Source organism: Engystomops pustulosus, chromosome 5, assembly GCF_040894005.1.
Source record: "Engystomops pustulosus chromosome 5, aEngPut4.maternal, whole genome shotgun sequence".
NCBI classification, from domain to species: domain Eukaryota; kingdom Metazoa; phylum Chordata; class Amphibia; order Anura; family Leptodactylidae; genus Engystomops; species Engystomops pustulosus.
In genome coordinates, this window is record NC_092415.1 from 199,519,415 (window position 1) to 199,540,514 (window position 21,100).

The 21,100-nt window shown below is 42.6% G+C and overlaps 1 protein-coding gene across 3 annotated transcripts in view; it reads right to left on the reverse strand.

Moving 5' to 3' along the window:
• Positions 1-21,100, reverse strand: part of SGCE (sarcoglycan epsilon) — a 78,929-nt gene that overhangs the window by 17,814 nt on the left and 40,015 nt on the right. For all 3 annotated transcript variants that reach the window (XM_072154337.1, XM_072154338.1, XM_072154336.1), the window contains exons 2-4: positions 12,279-12,401; positions 10,353-10,510; positions 4,264-4,336 (exon numbers count right to left, since the gene is read on the reverse strand). In XM_072154337.1, coding sequence (XP_072010438.1) covers positions 4,264-4,336; positions 10,353-10,510; positions 12,279-12,401 — 354 coding nt within the window. The remainder of the gene's footprint in view (positions 1-4,263; positions 4,337-10,352; positions 10,511-12,278; positions 12,402-21,100) is intronic.

Below are 21,100 nucleotides of genomic sequence, written 5' to 3' on the forward strand. Positions count from 1 at the left end.
CTCGCACTGTCAATCACTGTGTGTGGGTGGAGTAATTAGGACTCTCACTGTCAATCACTGAGTGTGGGTGGAGCAATCAGGACTTTTACTGTCTGTCACCGAGTGGGCGGAGTAATCAGGACTCTCACTGTCAATCACTGTGTGTGGTTGGGGTAATATTACAACAATCTCCCTTTTTTCTTACCGCTGGAGGGTAGTAAGAAGGATTTGGTGTCATTGTTTAAGGCTATTACATACACTGTAGGGGAGAGGAGACTGCAGACACCAATGAGACGCTTGTGGAAAGATGCAATATGCAAAGCATTTTCGGTCTTGTAGGAAACTGCAAAGAAGTGTCTTCTGTCCCCTCTCACTCCAATGTTAGGCTTTGGACAATCATTTTCACTATTCACCCGAATATTACTAGGATCTTGCGGAATTTAAAGTTAAGTTGCTGCCCCCTCTCCAAATTTTGTCTCTAGCTTATATTCAGGCCTGAGCTGCAATGTTTCTAGATAAGAGGTTTGTATACTTGTTTCATCTGTAGTTATTTCAGGACTGTATTGTCTTTATTAAGTAACCAGAGCACGGGGAGGGATAATCAATTAGGGAATTAAAGGGTTACTCCGGCTTTAGCAAGTATTGATCTTGTTCTTGGTTCGTGAAATACAGCTTTCAAGTAGACTTAACTTATTACAGGCTGTCCCTGGGTTATGTACAAGATAGGTTCTTTAGATTTGTACTTAAGTTGAATTTGTATGTAAGTTGGAACTTTTAGAATTGTAATTCCAGAAAAATTACTTTTTGGCCCCAGTGACAATTGGATTTTCAATATTTTGTGCTGTCATGGGACAAGGATTATCAATAAAGCTTCATTACAGACACCTTACAGCTGATCATTGCAGCCTGGGACTATAGTAACATCCAGAGACTTCACCAGAGGTCACAGTGGGCAGAGGGGTCCGTCTGTAACTAGGGGTCGTCTGTAAGTCAGGTGTTCTTAAGTAGGGGATCACCTGTTATTCCTCAGGATCTCTGCTTGCCAAGGCCGGATTAAGGGTGATGGGGGCCCCTGGGCGCAAACTGGTGGGGGTCCTTGCAACAATGTTTTTGGAGGTATATAGCCCGCCAGCCCCCTGTAGTATGTAGCCTGCCAGACCCCTGTAGTATATAGCCTGCCAGACCCCTGTAGAATACAGCCACAAGCCCCCTGTAGTATATAGCCTGCCAGCCCCCTGTAGTATACAGCCACCAGCCCCCTGTAGTATACAGCCACCAGCCCCCTGTAGACCCCACGGGCCGCTGTTCATTGCACACAGAGACAGTCAGCGACTCAACTGAGCTGACTGTTGGAAACTGGAGGGGGCCCCTTAAAAAGTGAAAGTGGTGGGGGCCCCGGGTTTCGAGCCCAAGTAGCCCCTCCTTTAATTTCGGCCCTGCTGCTTGCTGTTACTCAATTGGAGACTTCAGTTTTACCCACCATGGATAAAAACCGATCCTGATCATGTGATGGACACACATGTAGAGATCTGTATTTTCCCGTGCATCATATGACCAGGACAATTGTTTTCGCCCTAAGAGGGTTTTCAATGACAGCAAATGGAGATCTGGAGGACCAGGTATAGAAACTATATTGTAAGAGATAAAACTCGATACAAATGTATAAAATTTATATGATAAACCGTTTCAGATGACCTGGGACATAGAACAAAGTTGGCCAAACCTACAAATCACATGTATAAACAATAGCTGCACATTGTGACTATTGGTCATGTGACTATTGGAAGATTATATCATATCCCAGCAAATCCTGTACCGATCCTGGGTTATTTTTATATTTTTCCAGATGGATGGTGGTGGGAATTTATTATTAAATACACAAACTGTCTGCCAGGAAAATCATTCCCACAACATCTAGAGAAGCCTCATCCCTGGAAAATTACAATTACAGCTCAGATAGAGATATATAACATTACATCATATTATCTTCCCATGTAATTATCTAACTACAGGGAATAAACTAAGTGAAAGACTGGATATTAATTACATCTATCTATTTCATATTTATCTATCTATCTATCTATCTATCTATCTCCTATCTATCTATCTATCTATCTATCTATCTATCTATCTATCTCCTATCTATCTATCTATCTATCTATCTCATATCTATCTATCTATCTATCTATCTATCTATCTCATATCTATCTATCTATCTATCTATCTATCTCATATCTAACTCATATCTATCTATCTATCTCATATCTATCTATCTATCTATCTCATATCTATCTATCTATCTATCTATCTCATATCTATCTATCTATCTCATATCTATCTATCTCATATCTATCTATCTATCTATCTATCTATCTATCTATCTAACTCCTATCTATCCATCTATCTATCTCCTATCTATCTCATATCTATCTATCTATCTCCTATCTATCCATCTATCTATCTCCTATCTATCTATCTATCTATCTATCTATCTATCTATCTCATATCTATCTATCTATCTATCTATCTCCTATCTATCTATCTATCTATCTATCTCATATCTATCTCATATCTATCTCATATCTATCTCATATCTATCTATCTATCTCCTATCTATCTCATATCTATCTCATATCTATCTCCTATCTATCTCCTATCTATCTATCTATCTCCTATCTATCTCATATCTATCTCATATCTATCTATCTATCTATGTATCTATCTATCTATCTCATATCTATATATCTATCTATCTATCTCATATCTATCATCTATCTCATATCTATCTATCTATCTCCTATCTATCTATCTATCTCATATCTATCTATCTCATATCTATCTATGTATCTATCTATCTATCTATCTATCTCCTATCTATCTATCTCATATCTATCTATCTATCTATCTCATATCTTTCTATCTATCTATTTATCTATCTATCTTTCTCATATCTATCTCATACTGTCTGTGCCAGTTTTGTGTCACGGCTGCTCTGTGTCCGACAAGAGAGAGAAATTGAGCATCTAAAGGGGCTGTTACTGCTTAGTCTGAGTTTGCGAGACATTTAAAACAGAGACTCGACAGTGTCGATTGCAGTATGTTAAAGGTGCAACAAAAACAAAGATGGTGCTCGTTCCCCGGGCAGGCTGGGAGCACCAGATAATTGAAGACTGTGCCCCAGTAGTCAGTAATCTGATTACACGCATACAGAGGCGGGCCTTGGCGCAATCGCATATTGGTTTTTATGGAAGTGCAACACCCCTGCCAATACATAGGCAGGCTGGTAGCTGTGAACAACGTCCTCTCCAGGTTAGGAGCTGACGGAGGGAGTAGCGAACCCTCTTGGAAGGTTCTAGAACCTGGACATTACGTAATAGCAGCTGTAGATTCTGCCTGACCAGGCAATGGTTAAGTGGATGTAAGTTGTTGACTAATGATAATGCTGCAATGTAAACTGGAGTGTGATTGGAGACGTGCTACCACCTGACCAGGAGAATAAAACCCCTGGGCAAGGAGGAGCATGTTTTCTTGGGTTCCAGCTTTAGACTGTAAGGTCTTGTCTTAAAACATGTACAGAGTGAAGAGAGAGACAGTGTCAGTACACCTTCAGTGCTGACACTTATCCTAACCAGAGTCAGGAGACTCAGAGCTGCAGCTTCCACAGCTTGGACACAGTTCCATCCAAGCTGCATCTACTACCAGGCTGGTGCACTATTCCTGAGGATCACTCTCCATGACCATTCCAGTAATCCGTTGCCTGCTGTTTAATAAAGAACTGTGAATTGCACCACGTTGCCACCATCTGATCCCTGGATACGGCTGTTACCACTACGGGCTCCCCATCCATTACCCAGGGACTCATCTTACAGACACTTAGGGGAGAACCAGTACGTCAGCCTCTCCCTCCATATTTCTTGCACACACCACCTGCTGGAGACCTGCCAGGATGTAGGACAGCCCTCCGGTCCCTGTACCAGCACGCCCTAGGCCGCAACCGCCAGCCACTCCGGTATTCTGGGCCCCGGCTGCCTCCAGGCCCCAAGAAAAGGCCAGGCCCCGGTGGGGGTTGTTGAAGAAGCGATTGTGTAAATACAAGACACTGGGCTCTGGTTACCGATCGCTTGTGTTTCCATATAAATGCTTATACGATCAGGCCGATCATTCCTTAGCGCAGTTTGCCTCACTTATGATAAATCCGGCCCGCTATATCAATCTAAACTCCCCTCTCCCACCCTACACTTAGCAAATGCTATGATCAATCAGTATTGAGAAGGCGCCGCTTACCCTCCGCTGACATGGTATTGATGACAAGATTGTGTCTCGCCGTCTCAAACGTTCTTCTATTGTAGGCCGTTATCTATAAAGAGAAATATAAGGTTTTATTAATATCTACTTTTCTCACCTTTGAACTTCTATGCTATCACCAGCACAATGGGAACCACCGGGATATATGGGTCTAGTTTGGGCTGAGCTCCTGCTGATATAGAGAAGTCAAACAGAATGGGCAGAGCTGCAGTGTAAATCCTCTACATGAACAGGAGGACCTTCCACTTCTTCTTTTTGGTACTACCATAAGCAATGAATGGAGCAGCAGGGGGCGCATGCGCAACCTGCTGATCCTTAATTAATGCGAACAGGATCCCCGTTATCATCAGTTGGGGTCCCAGTGGTCAGACCCTCACTCATCAGACCAGGGGCGTAACTAGGAGAGGCATGGGGCCCTCTTTCTGCTTAAAAATATACATATTCGACTCATATACACACACATGTATATAGCTACATACATAAACATACAGTTCACTCACACTCAACACATTTATACACTCCTACACAAATATGCACACATACAGTGCAATATACAGACATACAGTATATACACATCACAGTTACACACATATACAGTGTATATACATCACATATATGTCTTATACATATTACGCTGTACAATGTATTACGCTCCCTTCTTTAGCGTTAGGTCGGATGACGGGCCCCCTGACACTGTGGGCCCCATAGCAGCTGCTATGGCTGCTACCCCTGTAGTTACGCCCCTGCATCAGACTGTTATGTCCTATCATGTGGATAAAAAAAACTTGGGACAATCCCTTTAATTACTACCATGTAGAACTAAATTATAAGCAATTCTTCTATATACATTTAATTTAACCCTGAAAATCTAGAAAGGGTTAGAATGAATTAAGTCATGGCAAGGTAATGAGTAGCATGTAATTCATCATTTCCCCTGTGGGGGCGCTGCAGGGATGTGTTTGGCAGGCGTTATTATTGCGGTACAATTATGTACAGAGCAGAATGATTTGTCTGTGACTCTGGATTGTGCTTTTTGCCAATGGCACGATGAATGTAACAACATCACTAATTATCATCTACAACAATATCCCGACGATCCAAGAAACAACGAGCATCTCCCAGCAACTGAAGTAGGTCAAGATTGTAATTATCACATTCTGTTCTTCCATATAAAAATGTATAATAAATGTATAACCAAGGCAAGAGGCAAACAGAACACAAAGGATCTATAGGATCCAGATGAGTAATGTATAGCTGGCACTATCATATAGGTACTAGCGTGTAGTGAGTAGTCCTTAAAGGGTTAACATTGCCTAATACTAATGTATGGATACTATAGCTGCCGTTATTGTATGGTCTTTTCTATAGCTGACATTACTACACAGAGATTACAGCATAGCTAATGTTTATGGGCATCAACATGGCTGGTACTATATAGTGGATATGTAGTATGGCTATTACTATACGGTGGTACTATAGTATTACTATTCCTATGAGGCTGGTGCTATAGAATGGCTCTTACTATATGGTGATGCTATAGTATGGATATTACTATGAGGCTTGTACTATACTATGGCTTTTACTATGGAGCTGGTAAAATAGTATGGCTATTATTATACAGTGGTACTATAGTATGGCTAGTCCTATACAGTGGTATTATAGTATGGCTATTACTATACAGTGGTACTATAGTATGGCTATTATTATACAGTGGTACTATAGTATGACTATTACTATACAGTGGTATTATAGTATGGCTATTACTATAGTATTATAGTATGGCTATTATTATAGAGTGGTACTACAGTATGGCTATTACTATACAGTGGTATTATAGTATAGCAATTACTATACAGTGGTATTGTAGTATAGCAATTACTATACAGTGGTATTATAGTATAGCAATTACTATACAGTGGTACTATAGTATGGCAATTACTATACAGTGGTACGATAGTATGGCTATTACTATACAGTGGTACTATAGTATGGCTATTACTATACAGTGGTACTATAGTATGGCTATTATTATACAGTGGTACTATAGTATGGCTATTATTATACAGTGGTACTATAGTATGACTATTACTATACAGTGGTATTATAGTATGGCTATTACTATAGTATTATAGTATGGCTATTATTATAGAGTGGTACTACAGTATGGCTATTACTATACAGTGGTATTATAGTATAGCAATTACTATACAGTGGTATTGTAGTATAGCAATTACTATACAGTGGTATTATAGTATAGCAATTACTATACAGTGGTACTATAGTATGGCAATTACTATACAGTGGTACGATAGTATGGCTATTACTATACAGTGGTACTATAGTATGGCTATTACTATACAGTGGTACTATAGTATGGCTATTATTATACAGTGGTACTATAGTATGGCTATTATTATACAGTGGTACTATAGTATGGCTAGTCCTATACAGTGGTATTATAGTATGGCTATTACTATACAGTGGTACTATAGTATGGCTATTATTATACAGTGGTACTATAGTATGACTATTACTATACAGTGGTATTATAGTATGGCTATTACTATAGTATTATAGTATGGCTATTATTATAGAGTGGTACTACAGTATGGCTATTACTATACAGTGGTATTATAGTATAGCAATTACTATACAGTGGTATTGTAGTATAGCAATTACTATACAGTGGTATTATAGTATAGCAATTACTATACAGTGGTACTATAGTATGGCAATTACTATACAGTGGTACGATAGTATGGCTATTACTATACAGTGGTACTATAGTATGGCTATTACTATACAGTGGTACTATATAGTATGGCTATTACTATACAGTGGTACTATAGTATGGCTATTACTATACAGTGGTACTATAGTATGGCTATTACTATACAGTGGTATTATAGTATGGCTATTACTATACAGTGGTACTACAGTATGGCTATTACTATACAGTGGTACTATAGTATGGCTATTACTATACAGTGGTATTATAGTATGGCTATTACTATACAGTGGTACTACAGTATGGCTATTACTATACAGTGGTACTACAGTATGGCTATTACTATACAGTGGTACTACAGTATGGCTATTACTATACAGTGGTACTATAGTATGGCTATTAGGCTGATATACTATACTGTGGCTTTTACTAATTGGCTGGTACTATAGTATTACTATTCCTAAGAGGTTGGTGCTATAGTATGACTACTACTATTAGGCTGGTACTATACTATGGCTATTACTGTGAGGGTAGTAATATACAGGCAGTCCCCGGGTTACATACAAGATAGGGTCCGGAGGTTTGTTCTTCAGTTGAATTTGTATGCAAGTCGAAAACTGTATATTTTATAATTGTAGATCCAGACAATTTTTTTTTGCCCCAGTGACAATTTCAGTTTCAAAATTTTTGCTGTAATGGGACCAAGGATTATGAATAAAGCTTCATTACAGACACCTTACAGCTGATCATTGCAGCCGGGGACTATAGTAACATCCAGAGAGGTCACCAGAGGTCAGAGGGGTCTGTCTGTAACTATGGGTCGTCTGTAAGTCGGGTGTCCTTAAGTAGGGGACCGCCTGTAGTACTATAGTTTGGCAATTATTATGAGACTGGTACTACTTATGGGAATTACTACAAGGCTGATACTACTGTGTGGTCATTACTATTTGGGTTGTACTATTACTTGGTCAGTATCATTTGGCTGATACTATTATATGACTAAGGTAAATGACCGTATGAGGCACATACTACCACATGTGGGGAAAGCAGCGTTATTCTATAAAAAGCCATTGCTGCAAACTGAGAAGAAAGTACAAGATGAAATCCAGCGTTGCAGCTGTACTTTGTGTGCGCTCCGCTGTGCTGCGGCCATACATTCACCCTCATTAACTCAATTCTCTCATCAGTCACTCAACATCGACAAGAGGCGTCTAATGAAGCGTCATGGGGTCCGCTCGCCTCCCTGCAACCTATAGCACTTGGCACTCAGACAGCCCAAAGCAGAAGCGGAGGAGAAATGATATGTTCTTATATGCATTACACCAGGCCGGGCCGACGAGAGCCGAAAATATCAAAGAAAAACTCAATGGAGGAATGTTCCATCTCAGTAGGTTCAAGATACAAATAAAGTTGCATAAACCGTTACAAATTTTTAAAAGGGGGGGGGGGGGTTAGTTATTCTCATACATTAAGAAAATGGGGGGGGGAATAACCCCCCTCTGGTCTCTGGGGCATCCGATCTCGGCTTATCGAAAGATATGTCATCACATACAGTGTAATGTGACCTCTGAGATAATCACTGGCCTCAATGGTCAGGTCTGAATGAATATGTGATAACTTAGACCTGGGATGTGCGCATCCCCCCAAAGTCATAGGTTCTGGGTCTGCTCCCGGCAGGAAGTTCTACCTAATATAGCGCCGGAGCAGGGGACGGTTGGGTGTGCCCAGCCGCTCCGGAAGTAGCTGAAGTGGAGCCTCTGTAAATATACAGCTCCGATGGACTGCGGCCCAGGATACCGAGAGCTCTCCTCAGCCATGGTCCCAGATATACGTGACAACTGGACAGCCCCTTTAAGCTCTTCTGTTCTGATTTATCCTTGGGCGCATTTCTTTTAGATAAATTGTGCTCTTTTTTTTCCGCAAATCTTTGTGCAATTTCTGAAATTGTGCAATCTGTGGCGCAATCAATCAACAATACAGTTTCTTATGCCTGTTTGGAATAGGGGAGTGGGTTTTTTTGCGACTTTTTAGATGCAAATAAATAATAAATTGTGCACCAAACATTTGCCGGTTGCTGCAGTTCAAGGATGAATTTGGCAAAATCAAGAAAACCATTGTACGGAGAGCTTCAGAAAATGCATGAAAAAGTCGCAAAAAATGTGCCAATCCAAAAATAAACGCAAAAGGTATATAAAAAAAACCCAAACCAAGATACAGCTGCCCCTTTATGCCACAAATTTTGAAATTTCACATGTCTGTATTAAAGGAAACTTACCACCACGGATCTACTTATCAAGGTAGATCCGGTGGCAGGTTCCTCCAATTCAAAGTAGGATTGCCCTTTTTAGGGCTAATCCTTTAGTTCCCCAAATCTTTTATAATTTTAAATGCTCCCAATATGCAAATTTACTAAGGAGGCTATTGGGGCGTGGAGTAGCCGGAGCTGAGGCTACCCCAGCAGCCTTTTGCATTCCGCCTACCAATCCAGCTTCAGCTGCACGCACTCGTACGTAAAATCGTGTTCTGCGCATGCGCAGTGGCTCCAGCTTCGGAGCCGAGACTACACAGCCTCCAGCCTGGGAAAGCGGAGCCGAGACTACACAGCCTCCAGCCTGGGAAAGCGGAGCCGAGACTACACAGCCTCCATCCTGCCCAAGCGCAGAACTCAGCTTTATGGATGAGTGTGCGCAGCTCCTCATAGCTGCGCGCTAAAGATGGTTTGCTAGGTGGAACGCAGGAGGCTACTGGTACGTGGAGTAGCAGCGCCGTGTAGCCTCAGCCTCCGCTACTCCACACCCCAGTAGCCTCTTTAGTAAATTAGCACATTAGGGCCATTAAAAATGATAAAAGATTTGGGCAACTAAAGGATTAGCCCTAAAAAGGGCAATCCTACTATAAATTAGAGGAACCTGCTACCGGAACTACCTTAATAGGTAGATCCGTGGTAGTAGGTTTCCTTTAAGGAAACCGGGTGTCATATAGGGTAATGTTAGTGACTGGAGAGGCCAACACATTTTTGGGGCTATATTTTTTATGTATTTTATTTCATTTATTCGTTTTTTTTTTACTTTGATTTTTTATTTTTACTTTATGTCCTTCTACAGTGGTTGGTCTGGAAGTAGTTATAGAGGTTGTCCCTTCTTAACCTGCACCATGTATTATTCATGCAATCAGCCTGGGCTAGAGTGTTCCTTTAATTCTCAAGACAAAATTGACTCCTTCTGTATCTGCTTCGGATAACAGGTGAGTGTCCTAAACATAAGACCTCCCCTACTATTAACTAATTACTTAAAAGTTATTTGGAGATGGTATATTTCTAGTGTTAGGAAGAATACTGTACCTCGATAATGGTTGGTTTCCCCACACTCTCGTACGTGGGAGATCCGTACAGCACCCCATCGCTATAAGGCGTCCTCTGGATATACCGCAGCCACCCCGGCCGATCAGGAAAACCCATCAGATTGGTATTAAACGTGATGGGATCGTTGCTGAGCTCGCCTGCGCAGGAAAAAGAAAAGTGAAAGGATTTTTCAAAAAAAGGAATTTGGAAGAAATTTGTTACATTAAGGAGATAAAGGGGTTCAGCGGCCACCAAGGCCCCAATGATCATAGGTGCAAGATCAATGATGTCCTGGCTCAGTGTCACTTTTCTTGCTCCTTTTACCATTGAGGACAGTCTTATTTGTGGTTACAACAGATCTCCTAACCGTACCAGATCCAGAAGGACAGTCCGGGTTTCGGCCTCTGTCCCACTTCTGCAAAGGCATGGGGAAAGGTGAGTATCTGTGTTTATTATTTTACTGTGGGTGCACAATAAGAGGGGGAGCTGCTGGGGGTACAATAAGAGGGGTACTGCTTGGGGGGTACAATAAGAGGGGGAGCTGCTGGGGGTACAATAAGAGGGGGAGCTGCTAGGGGTGGGTACAATAAGAGGGGTAGCTGCTGGGGGGGGTACAATAAGAGGGGGAGCTGCTAGGTGGGGGCACTATAAGAGGGGGAGCTGCTAGGTGGGGGTACAATAAGAAGGGGAGCTGCTAGGTGGGGGCACTATAAGAGGGGGAGCTGCTGGGCTGGGACACAATAAGAGGAGGAACTGCGGGGGGATACAATAAGAGGGGGGCTGCTAGGTGGGGGTACAATAAGAGGGGGAGCTGCTAGGTGGGGGCACTATAAGAGGGGTAGCTGCTAGGTGGGGGTACAATAAGAGGGGGAGCTGCTGTGTGAGGGTACAATAAGAGGGGGGGCTGCTAGGTGGGGGCACTATAAGAGGGGTAGCTGCTAGCTGGGGGTACAATAAGAGGGGGAGCTGCTAGGTGGGGGAACTATAAGAGGGGTAGCTGCTGGGTTGGGGCACAATAAGAGGAGGAACTACGGGGGGGGTACAATAAGAGGGGGAGCTGCTAGGTGGGGGTACAATAAGAGGGGGAGCTGCAAGGTGGGGGCACTATAAGAGGTGTAGCTGCTAGGTGGGGGTACAATAAGAGGGGGAGCTGCTGGAGGGGCACAATAAGAGGAGGAGGAGCTGCTGGGGGGCAATAAGAGGGGGAGCTGCTGGGTGGGGGCACAATAATAGGGGACACTGCTGGGGGGCACAATAATAGGGGGAGTTGCTGGGGGGCACCATAAGAGAGGAAGCTGCTGGGGGACACAATAATAGGGGGAGCAGCTGGGGGGCACCATAAGAGAGGGAGCTGCTGGGGGGGGTACAATAAGACGGGTAGCTGCTGGGTTGGGGCACAATAGGGCTGGCTTATCACTCCTATGCTCATATGACCCCAACGCTAAGTGTTTGAGAGGAATCAGTAGTTTAGGTCCCCTCTTCTTATGGAGGTATAGTATGGCTGCTTCAGCCAGGTGTCACTTGCCTCATCTCTGATACCAGTCCCCAGTCCTTCTCTCCCAAAGTATTTTCCTAAACTCTATGGGTTCTAATTAAGTCCTTTGACCATAACAGTTTGTATTCTCCATAGATGGATAACTAATTCCTCTCTATAATGGATCTATGTCTCTCCTCCTCCTCTGCGGGCTGTGACTGAGTTGCTGTGCTGCTATACCCCAGATTACTCACTAGGTGGCGGTATATAGATATAGACTAGCACCCTCCCTCTCTAGATTCTTCTCGGTCTCCTCTATATTAGTCACTATATGTTGCTTCTTTACCCATTTTACAAGGGGTCATGAAACTACTATCTGCCCAGGATTGCCTGTATCTCATTGTGGTCCCCATATTGTATGTGTCAGTTTCCTGTGTGACATAGTCCCATACCTGGCTTCGGATAAGGAGGGAATTCTCCCTTGTAGTACTCTCTTTCCAGAACATGGACGAACAGGACTCCAGAAGAGGGATAGACGTTGCGGTCTGAGTGCACTCTGGACAGGATGGTGACCACTGGAAGCAGAAGATGTCATGGGGGTCAGACAGGTCATGTCACATCATGCAATGGCCAAACAGTGAAGACACATTGGTAGAGACAAAGTTAATATGTTACATAACATAATAGATATCTCACATTAGATAGTTGTACAGCCGGAGCTGGGTGTTATTCATATGAAGACACTGAGAAGTATAACAAAGGTTTAGTTGTCATCTTATTGACTTATAACAAATACCTGACGCCCTCCTTATCTTGGTACCAGAAGCAGAACAAAAGAAGCCGGGGTTTTATTGGTTACTACATAGCACTGTTATGACATTAAGGTAGATTTTTCCCTGCCGGTTAGAAGTTTGTACTTCTGTTTACTCAACATTGGCTCTCATTTTGTGACTATCCTTTGTATCTGTGATTTTGTGCCTTATACATTATCTCTATTGTGACGCAGATTGCTCATTATTCTGTTTGTCCTGTTTCATTTTCCCAATTTGACTTAGAGAGGGAACAATGCACATTTACTGACCACTGTAGAACCTGGAGTTGAGTACGATTGGTGGGGATGACTCTCCAATCGTACACGGCGGGCCGGTCCAGAAGAAGAGAAGAAAACAAGCGCAAGGGACTTAAGTGAATTCTTTCTATAAACGGTGGTTGATATCAAAGAATAACTCTCACCTTATGTATTTGAACTGAGGGCATATCAAATCGTAAAGGGGTCCTTTCGGAAGGTCCTTTGATGGCAGTGGTAGGTGACACTGCTAGCCACGAGTCCGTTTACCCAGAATGGCGGAATTGCAAGTGATAGGAATCCACGGGAAGATGGTCTCCTTTAGGTTGGCGCTGCGTCGCTCAGTAAAACGGTTGTTGTCATATAAAAGTTGATCTTTTATTAGTAGAAACAGAACGTGTTTCGGCTCCGGACAGGAGCCTTCTTCAGGTATAGTATGTTACTTCACCTGATGAAGGCCCCTGTCCGGAGCCGAAACGCGTTGTGTTTCTACTAATATTAGTAGAAACAGTTGATCTGTTTCAGTTGACTGAAATTAGGAGAAAAAGTTGATTTTTTATTAGTAGAAACACAACGCGTTTCGGCTCCGGACAGGGGCCTTCATCAGGTGAAGTGACATACTTTACCTGACGAAGGCTCCTGTCCAGAGTCGAAACACGTTCAGTTTCTACTAATAAAAGATCAACTTTTATATGATAAAAACTGCTTAACTGAGCGACGCAGCGCCAACCTTTACGAGACCATCGTCCTATGGATTCCTATTTACTGACCACGGGTAAGGGGGGACCCAGAAGTCAAAAATGCATTAAAGGGAACCTACCACCACGATCGGGTGGTAGTTGGATGAATGGGACGTGAGGATAGCCCTTTTTTGGGCTAATCCTCACATCCCGGCTATCTTTTAGAAAACTTTAATACTGGCTTATATAAATTTTTTTAAGCGGCTACTCCGCGCCCCAATAGCCTCTTTACTCCGCCTACCATTTACTCTTCGGCGCACAGCTCTTCCGAGTTCCCCGGCATCTGCGGCGTTCTGCGCATGCACAGTAGCTCCAGCCCCGGAGCCGCGGCATGTGCAGAACGCCGGGGACACGGATGAGGGCGCAGAAGAGTAAATGGTAGGCGGAGTAAAGAGGCTACTGGGGCGTGGAGTAGCCATGACTTGTAGCCTCATGTCCGGCTACTCCACACCCCAGTAGCCGCTTAAAAAAATTTACATATGCCTGCAATAAAGTTTTCTAAAAGATAGCCGGGATGTGAGGATTAACCCAAAAAAGAGCTCTCCTCACGTCCCATTCATCCACCTACCACCCATTCTACCTTTATAGGTAGAATCGGGGTGGTAGGTTCCCTTTAAGCTGCTTCAGTCAAAATAATTGGGTGTACATACTGGATTTGAGAGATATTTTTTGTATGTATAAGCAAAAAAAATATAGACAAAGAATTAGATAGATAGAGACAAGAGCCAAATAAATATGAGAGAGATAGACACATTGGGGGTCATTTATCTTATTTCCCCCTCCCCCTTTCTCTGAGCTCTTTTTGTGCTTTTAGTGAGTCTATTTTTTGAGGAAGAGGGGAAGTGATAAGGGAGCACGGAGAGGGTGAGACAGTAACAGCCTGTGAAGCTGCACCAGTGAGGGGCTCCAGTAACACCCCCAGAGCCCTTCTGGCTCATTGACATAAATGATTTAAAAAGTTGATTTCAGAAGGCAGGAGGCCATGGATAACACATATAAGAAGATACCACAGTCCCGGTGCCTGGATCTATGAGTAATGTCCCTGGTTTATCAGGATGGATTTTAATGGTAGATTTCCTTTAAAAATAAGTACAGGCAGTCCCCGGGTTACATACAAGATAGGTTCCATAAGTTTGTTTTTAAGTTGAATTTGTATGTAAGTCGAAACTGTATATTTTATGATTATAGTTCTAGACAATTTTTTTTTTTTTTGCCCCGGTGACAATTGGAATTTCAAAATTTTTTGTTAAAGTAACATCCAGAGACTTCAGCAGAGGTCACAGGGGGCAGAAGGGTCCATCTGTAAGTCGGGTGTCCGTAAGTAGGGGGCCGCCTGTGATTGGATTTGTATTTGCAGCTCACATTCCCAACTTTGTTTTTAACTTCTAATATTTCCAGTCCACGCGTCTGATGAGATTTCTATCTTTATAATGGAACCTGCAGCATTTTTCTGGGTGCTACAGAATTGAAGATAGGGCCGACTGAAGTGAACCACAGCTTCCAGTCACTAAACTTGACTAATCAAAGTCTCATTAGGCCCGAGATCCTGAAAACGTTCACCCCTTCCCCTATACTCAGCGCTCTCATCTTCTATGATGGAGTTTTATATTTTGCCCTTTATCTGACAGGCGGGGGCACAATAGCCCCATTGTCTCTTCTTTCCAGTACAATCCCTGTTCTTCTTGGTATAAATGGATTCTCCGCTGCGGGTGTGACCCTACAGACGAGGATCACTATAGAGGCTCCATTGTGAGGAATAGGGGACTTTAATAGTTGGCAAATTCTGGATTTTAACCCATCCTGGGCTGGTTTTGGTTGTCATCATCATGTGATCCCTGCTCGTACAGACCTTCAATAAGTGACCTGAATATTAAAAACTGTAACGAAAACATATTCAGAGACCCGAGAGAGGTGCAGAATGTCTATGGAAAGATTTGCATATTTGTTACATATTTTCTCTTTAGATATTGTAACATTATGAGGGAACTATAGAGCAGTATTATATATGTGCAGTGTTGGGTGGTGTTATGTGGGCTGTGCTCTATATAGCAGCAGTATGCATTATACAGTTATGCATTATATTATGTCATGCATTATATTATATTATGCATTATACAGTTGTGGACACTGTAAGTGAGTATTATTTAGGAATTGTATAACAATAATAATAATAATTCTTTATTTACATAGCGCACACAGATTACGCAGCGCTACACAGAGCTTGTCACATCAGTCCCTGTCCCCAATGAGACTCACAATCTAATCAACCTACCAGTATGTTTTGGAGTGTGGGAGGAAACCGGAGGACCTGGAGGAAACTCATGCAAACATGGAGAGAACATAGATGTTATTATATGGATTATACACTCACCGGCGACTTTATTAGGTCCACCATGCTAGTAACGGGTTGGACCCCCTTTTGCCTTCAGAACTGCCTCAATTCTTCGTGGCATAGATACAACAAGGTGCTGGAAGCTCCTCACAGATTTTGCTCCATATTGACATGATGGCATCACACAGTTGCCGCAGATTTGTCGGCTGCACATCCATGATGCGAATCTCCCGTTCCACCACATCCCAGAGATGCTCTATTGCAGTGATGGCTAACCTATGGCACGGGTGCCAGAGGTGGCACTCGGAGCCCTTTCTGTGGGCACTCAGGCCATCACCAGAGATGACTCCAGGTATCTTCCTGCAGTCCCAGACAGCCCAGGACTTGCTGTGCACAGAGCTATTTTAAAGTGACAGCTCTACCTGGGACTATTTTCTGCTTTATTGGTGTGCTCAGGGTGCTGGTATCAATGAAACCTGTGACAGAGAAGGGAGTATAAATCACAAATTACATTTCTGTGTTGGCACTTTGCAATAAATAAGCGGGTCTTTGTTGTAGTTTGGGCACTCAGTCTCTAAAAGGTTCGCCATCACTGCTCTATTGGATTGAGATCTGGTGACTGTGGAGGCCATTTGTGTCCAGTGACCTCATTGTCATGTTCAAGAAACCAGTCTGAGATGATTCCAGCTTTATGACCTGGCGCATTATCCTGCTGAAAGTAGCCATCAGATGTTGGGTACATTGTGCTCATAAAGGGATGGACATGGGCAGCAACAATACTCAGGTAGGCTGTGGCGTTGTACCAAGGGGCCCAAAGACACCATGACACCAGCACCAGCCTGAGCCGCTGATACAAGGCAGGATGGATCCATGACACCACCACCACCAGCCTGAGCCGCTGATACAAGGCAGGATGGATCCATGCTTTCATGTTGTTGACGCCAAATTCTGCCCCTACCATCCGAATGTCGCAGCAGAAATCGAGACTCATCAGACCAGGCAACGTTTTTCCAATCTTCTACTGTCCAATTTCGATGAGCTTGTGCAAATTGTAGCCTCAGTTTCCTGTTCTTAGCTGAAAGGAGTGGCACCCGGTGTGGTCTTCTGCTGCTGTAGACCATCTGCCTCAAAGTTGGACGTACTGTGCGTTCAGAGATGCTCTTCTGCCTACCTTGGTTGTAACGGGTGGCGATTTGAGTCACTGTTGCCTTTCTATCAGCTCGAACCAGTCTGCCCATTCTCCTCTGACCTCTGGCATCAACAAGGCATTTCCGCCCACAGAACTGCCGCTCACTGGATGTTTTTTCTTTTTCGGACCATTCTCTGTAAACCCTAGAGATGGTTGTGAGTGAAAATCCCAGTAGATCAGCAGTTTCTGAAATACTCAGACCAGCCCTTCTGGCACCAACAACCATGCCACGTTCAAAGGCCTCAAATCACCTTTCTTCCCCATACTGATGCTCGGGAGAACTGCAGGAGATTGTCTTGACCATGTCTACATGCCTAAATGCACTGAGTTGCCACCATGTAATTGGCTGATTAGAAATTAAGTGTTAACGAGCAGTTGGACAGGTGTACCTAATAAAGTGGCCGGTGAGTGTATATGGTAGTTTTATTATAGCACTACATGCGAGCATTATGTGAGTTGTATATGCAGCACAGTCTGACCACTGGCTGGGAGTATTATTTAGGCATATGTATGGTGGTATGATTTGGGCTATATACAGTACAATTATTATTATTATTATAGCACTATATGACAGTATTATGTTGGTTCTGTTTTTAAAATAATGTGGACACTTTTTAGGAGTATAATTTAGCAATTGTATGGAGGTATTATATGGCCTTTCTATATTATGGAACCAGTATATACATATATATATAATAGAATATAGCAGAATTATTTGGACTGGATTATTGAAGTATTATTTAGAAATTATAGGCGGCACAATGAATATACATATATATATAGCGGTAATTTTATGGATGAAGTTTGTTCTTGCATGATAACATATAAATAATACTATAATATTATATTTGTAATATTTGTATTTTATGGTGCCATTATATGGACCCTATACTGCTATGTTATTATGCCACGATATGGCAGTATTATTTGGGTTGTATATGTAAAATAATGAGCACATTTTATTGAGCTATTGTACTGAGATATAATTTTGGAAACATATGGCAGTCACTTTATGATGAGTGTGTTTTTGCAGTATAACGTGGACATTGTATTGGAGCATCATTTAGATATTGTCTGATGTAATGTATGTACTGTATGGCGGTAATATTATGGTGTTATGGCAGTACTACGTGGGCTGTGCTTTCAGTAGAATGTGGGCAGTGTATGGAAGTAGAGGCAGTCCCCGGGGTTACATACAAGATAGGGTCTGTAGGTTTGTTCTTAAGTTGAATTTGTATGTAAGTCGGAACTGTATACTTTATAATTGTAGCCCCAGACAAAATTTTTTTGGGTCTCTGTGACAATTGGATTTTAAAAATGTTGGATTGTCATAAGAACCAGGAGTAACAATAAAGACGCCTGTGATAACTGTTATAGCTGTTTATTGTAGCCTAGGACTAAAGTACAGGAAATGACAAAAAAAAACAGAGGTCCGTTTGTAAATAGGGGTCGTATGTAAGTCGGGTGTTCTTAAGTAGGGGACTGCCTGTACTAGATGTGTATTATTTGGTGGTACCGTATTTTTTGGACTATAAGGCGCACAAAAAATCCTTTGATTTTCTCAGAAATCAAAGGTGCGCCTTATAGTCCAGTGCGCCTTATATATATATACCGTACTTACAGACAACACACCTTGTACTGTGCACAGGTCTGCCACTTGCTGGTCATCCATCCTTACAATCAGGTGCCCCTTATAATCCTTATATATGAACCTAGACTTTTTAGCCGGCATTTATTGATGGTGCGCCTTATAATCCGGTGCTCCTTATAATCCAAAAAATACGGTAATATAAAAACTATTGAGAGCAACATATTTACGGTGCTATACGGCGTGTTCTAGCAGTATATTATAGACAATTTATAGCAGTATTATGTAGACAATGTATTGGCAGTATTATCTGGTATATATATTTGAATACATGTATCCATAAACAGTCGTTATGGTAAGAAATACCCACACAGGAGGTAAGTACCGTAGACAACACGTGGTCAAATTGGCAGTGGACATTGTGTACAGTAAGTCACAGATAAAACACCATATAGCGGTGACGATAGATTAATACAAATTATATAGCGGGGGGGGGGGGGGGTCATTACACGGTGCGGCCAGAACTCACCATTGCTCTTCTCATGTCTGATGACACGAGGGCCCGACCGTCCCATCAGCCCAAAAACCGAGTCATCGCAGCACAGAAATACGGCTTCACAGGACAAAACAGAAGAGGGTGAGATGCAAAGAAATGGGGGGTCAGCGGCAGAAACTGCATCCTTGTGTGACCCTGATCGTGGTAGAAATGAGTGGACCTTAGGGTCCTCAAACCATTACACTACTAATAACTGAAGCCAGGAGGACATCACGTAGGTTTCTAACCAAATCTCTACCCATTTACATAGAGCTTACTCCCAAAATAAGCCATTTCAATCACAAATAATACCGACCCCCTAAAATAATACAAGTTACAGACCCCAGACCAGACTTCCAAAAACAATTGGACCCCTGTGTAAGGACCTACCAAAGAAAAGCAGAGATTTGGACATCTCCATAAATACATAATGTAATAATGTAATTCATGGGACAATCCCTTTAAGATTTTAATTAAAGGCAAGGGCTGCAGGGCGTATTTGACCCCAACACATGGGTAGTGTTGCCTCTTTTTAGCTAACTTTTAATATAATTTCATTTTTAAGACCCAAATACGGAGATATAATTACATTCTATGGACGTCTGGAGGGGTTTACCAAGTCAGAAGACAAAGCTGCCAAAATTCCTGTCCAGGGCGCAGTCAGAGTAACACAGAGCGCAGGGTATAATACACACGTGGCCGTAATACCGGAGCTTAGACAATGTTGTAGTTCGGCGCAGGACAAGTTACATTGAATCATTCACATCAGCAGTTATAGATATGGATCGTGTTCAGACCAATTATCATTGGCTTCATATCTACCCATGATCTGCTCCACATACATCACCCCGAGCTACAGGACACTACATGACATTCTGCAAGACACATTATCATATACTAACTACATGGTCACATGATAACCAAAGACACAGAACCTGTTACATCTCTACCAAAATGATACAATTAAAACTGTGTCAGCTATGAACTGTCTACAACAGCAGAATAGTGAGTGTAGCTCTGGAGTATAATACAGGATGTAACTCAGGATCAGTACAGGATAAGTAAGACTGCAGGGATTAACAAACCCAAACCTTAAATTTGGTACTTGCCCCTGTACCTTGATAAACCATCCAACCGTTTGGTACTTGACCTCGAACTTTGATAAACCATCCAACCGTTTGGTACTTGACCTTGTACTTTGATAAACCTTCCATCCGTCTGGTACTTGACCGTGTACCTAGACTAACCACCCAACCGTCTGGTACTTGACCGTGTACCTAGACTAACCACCCAACCGTCTGGTACTTGACCGTGTACCTAGACTAACCACCCAACCGTCTGGTACTTGACCGTGTACCTAGACTAACCACCCAACCATCTGGTACTTGACCGTGTACCTAGACTAACCACCCAACCATCTGGTACTTGACCGTGTACCTAGACTAACCACCCAACCATCTGGTACTTGACCGTGTACCTAGACTAACCACCCAACCGTCTGGTACTTGACCGTGTACCTAGACTGACCAATCATCAACAGACCGGGAAACTAAATGTTTGGGTAATGTGGGAAGGCCACAGCGTTTATTAACAACTAATATAAATTATTAAATAATGTTATAAATTAAAACATTTCCCAACTTGCTAGGCCCGCTTGGCATCTTCAAAATCTTGAGAACCAACTTCGCCCGAAATGGCGGCTGCGTCCCTGCAGCCGGCATGTGGGCATCTTCCAGCGCCTTAGGGCCTGTGTAACTTCCGCCTTCGCTGTGACGTCTGTAGGAAAACAGAAGGAAACAGCCAGAACCAAGGAAAGAAGAGCTG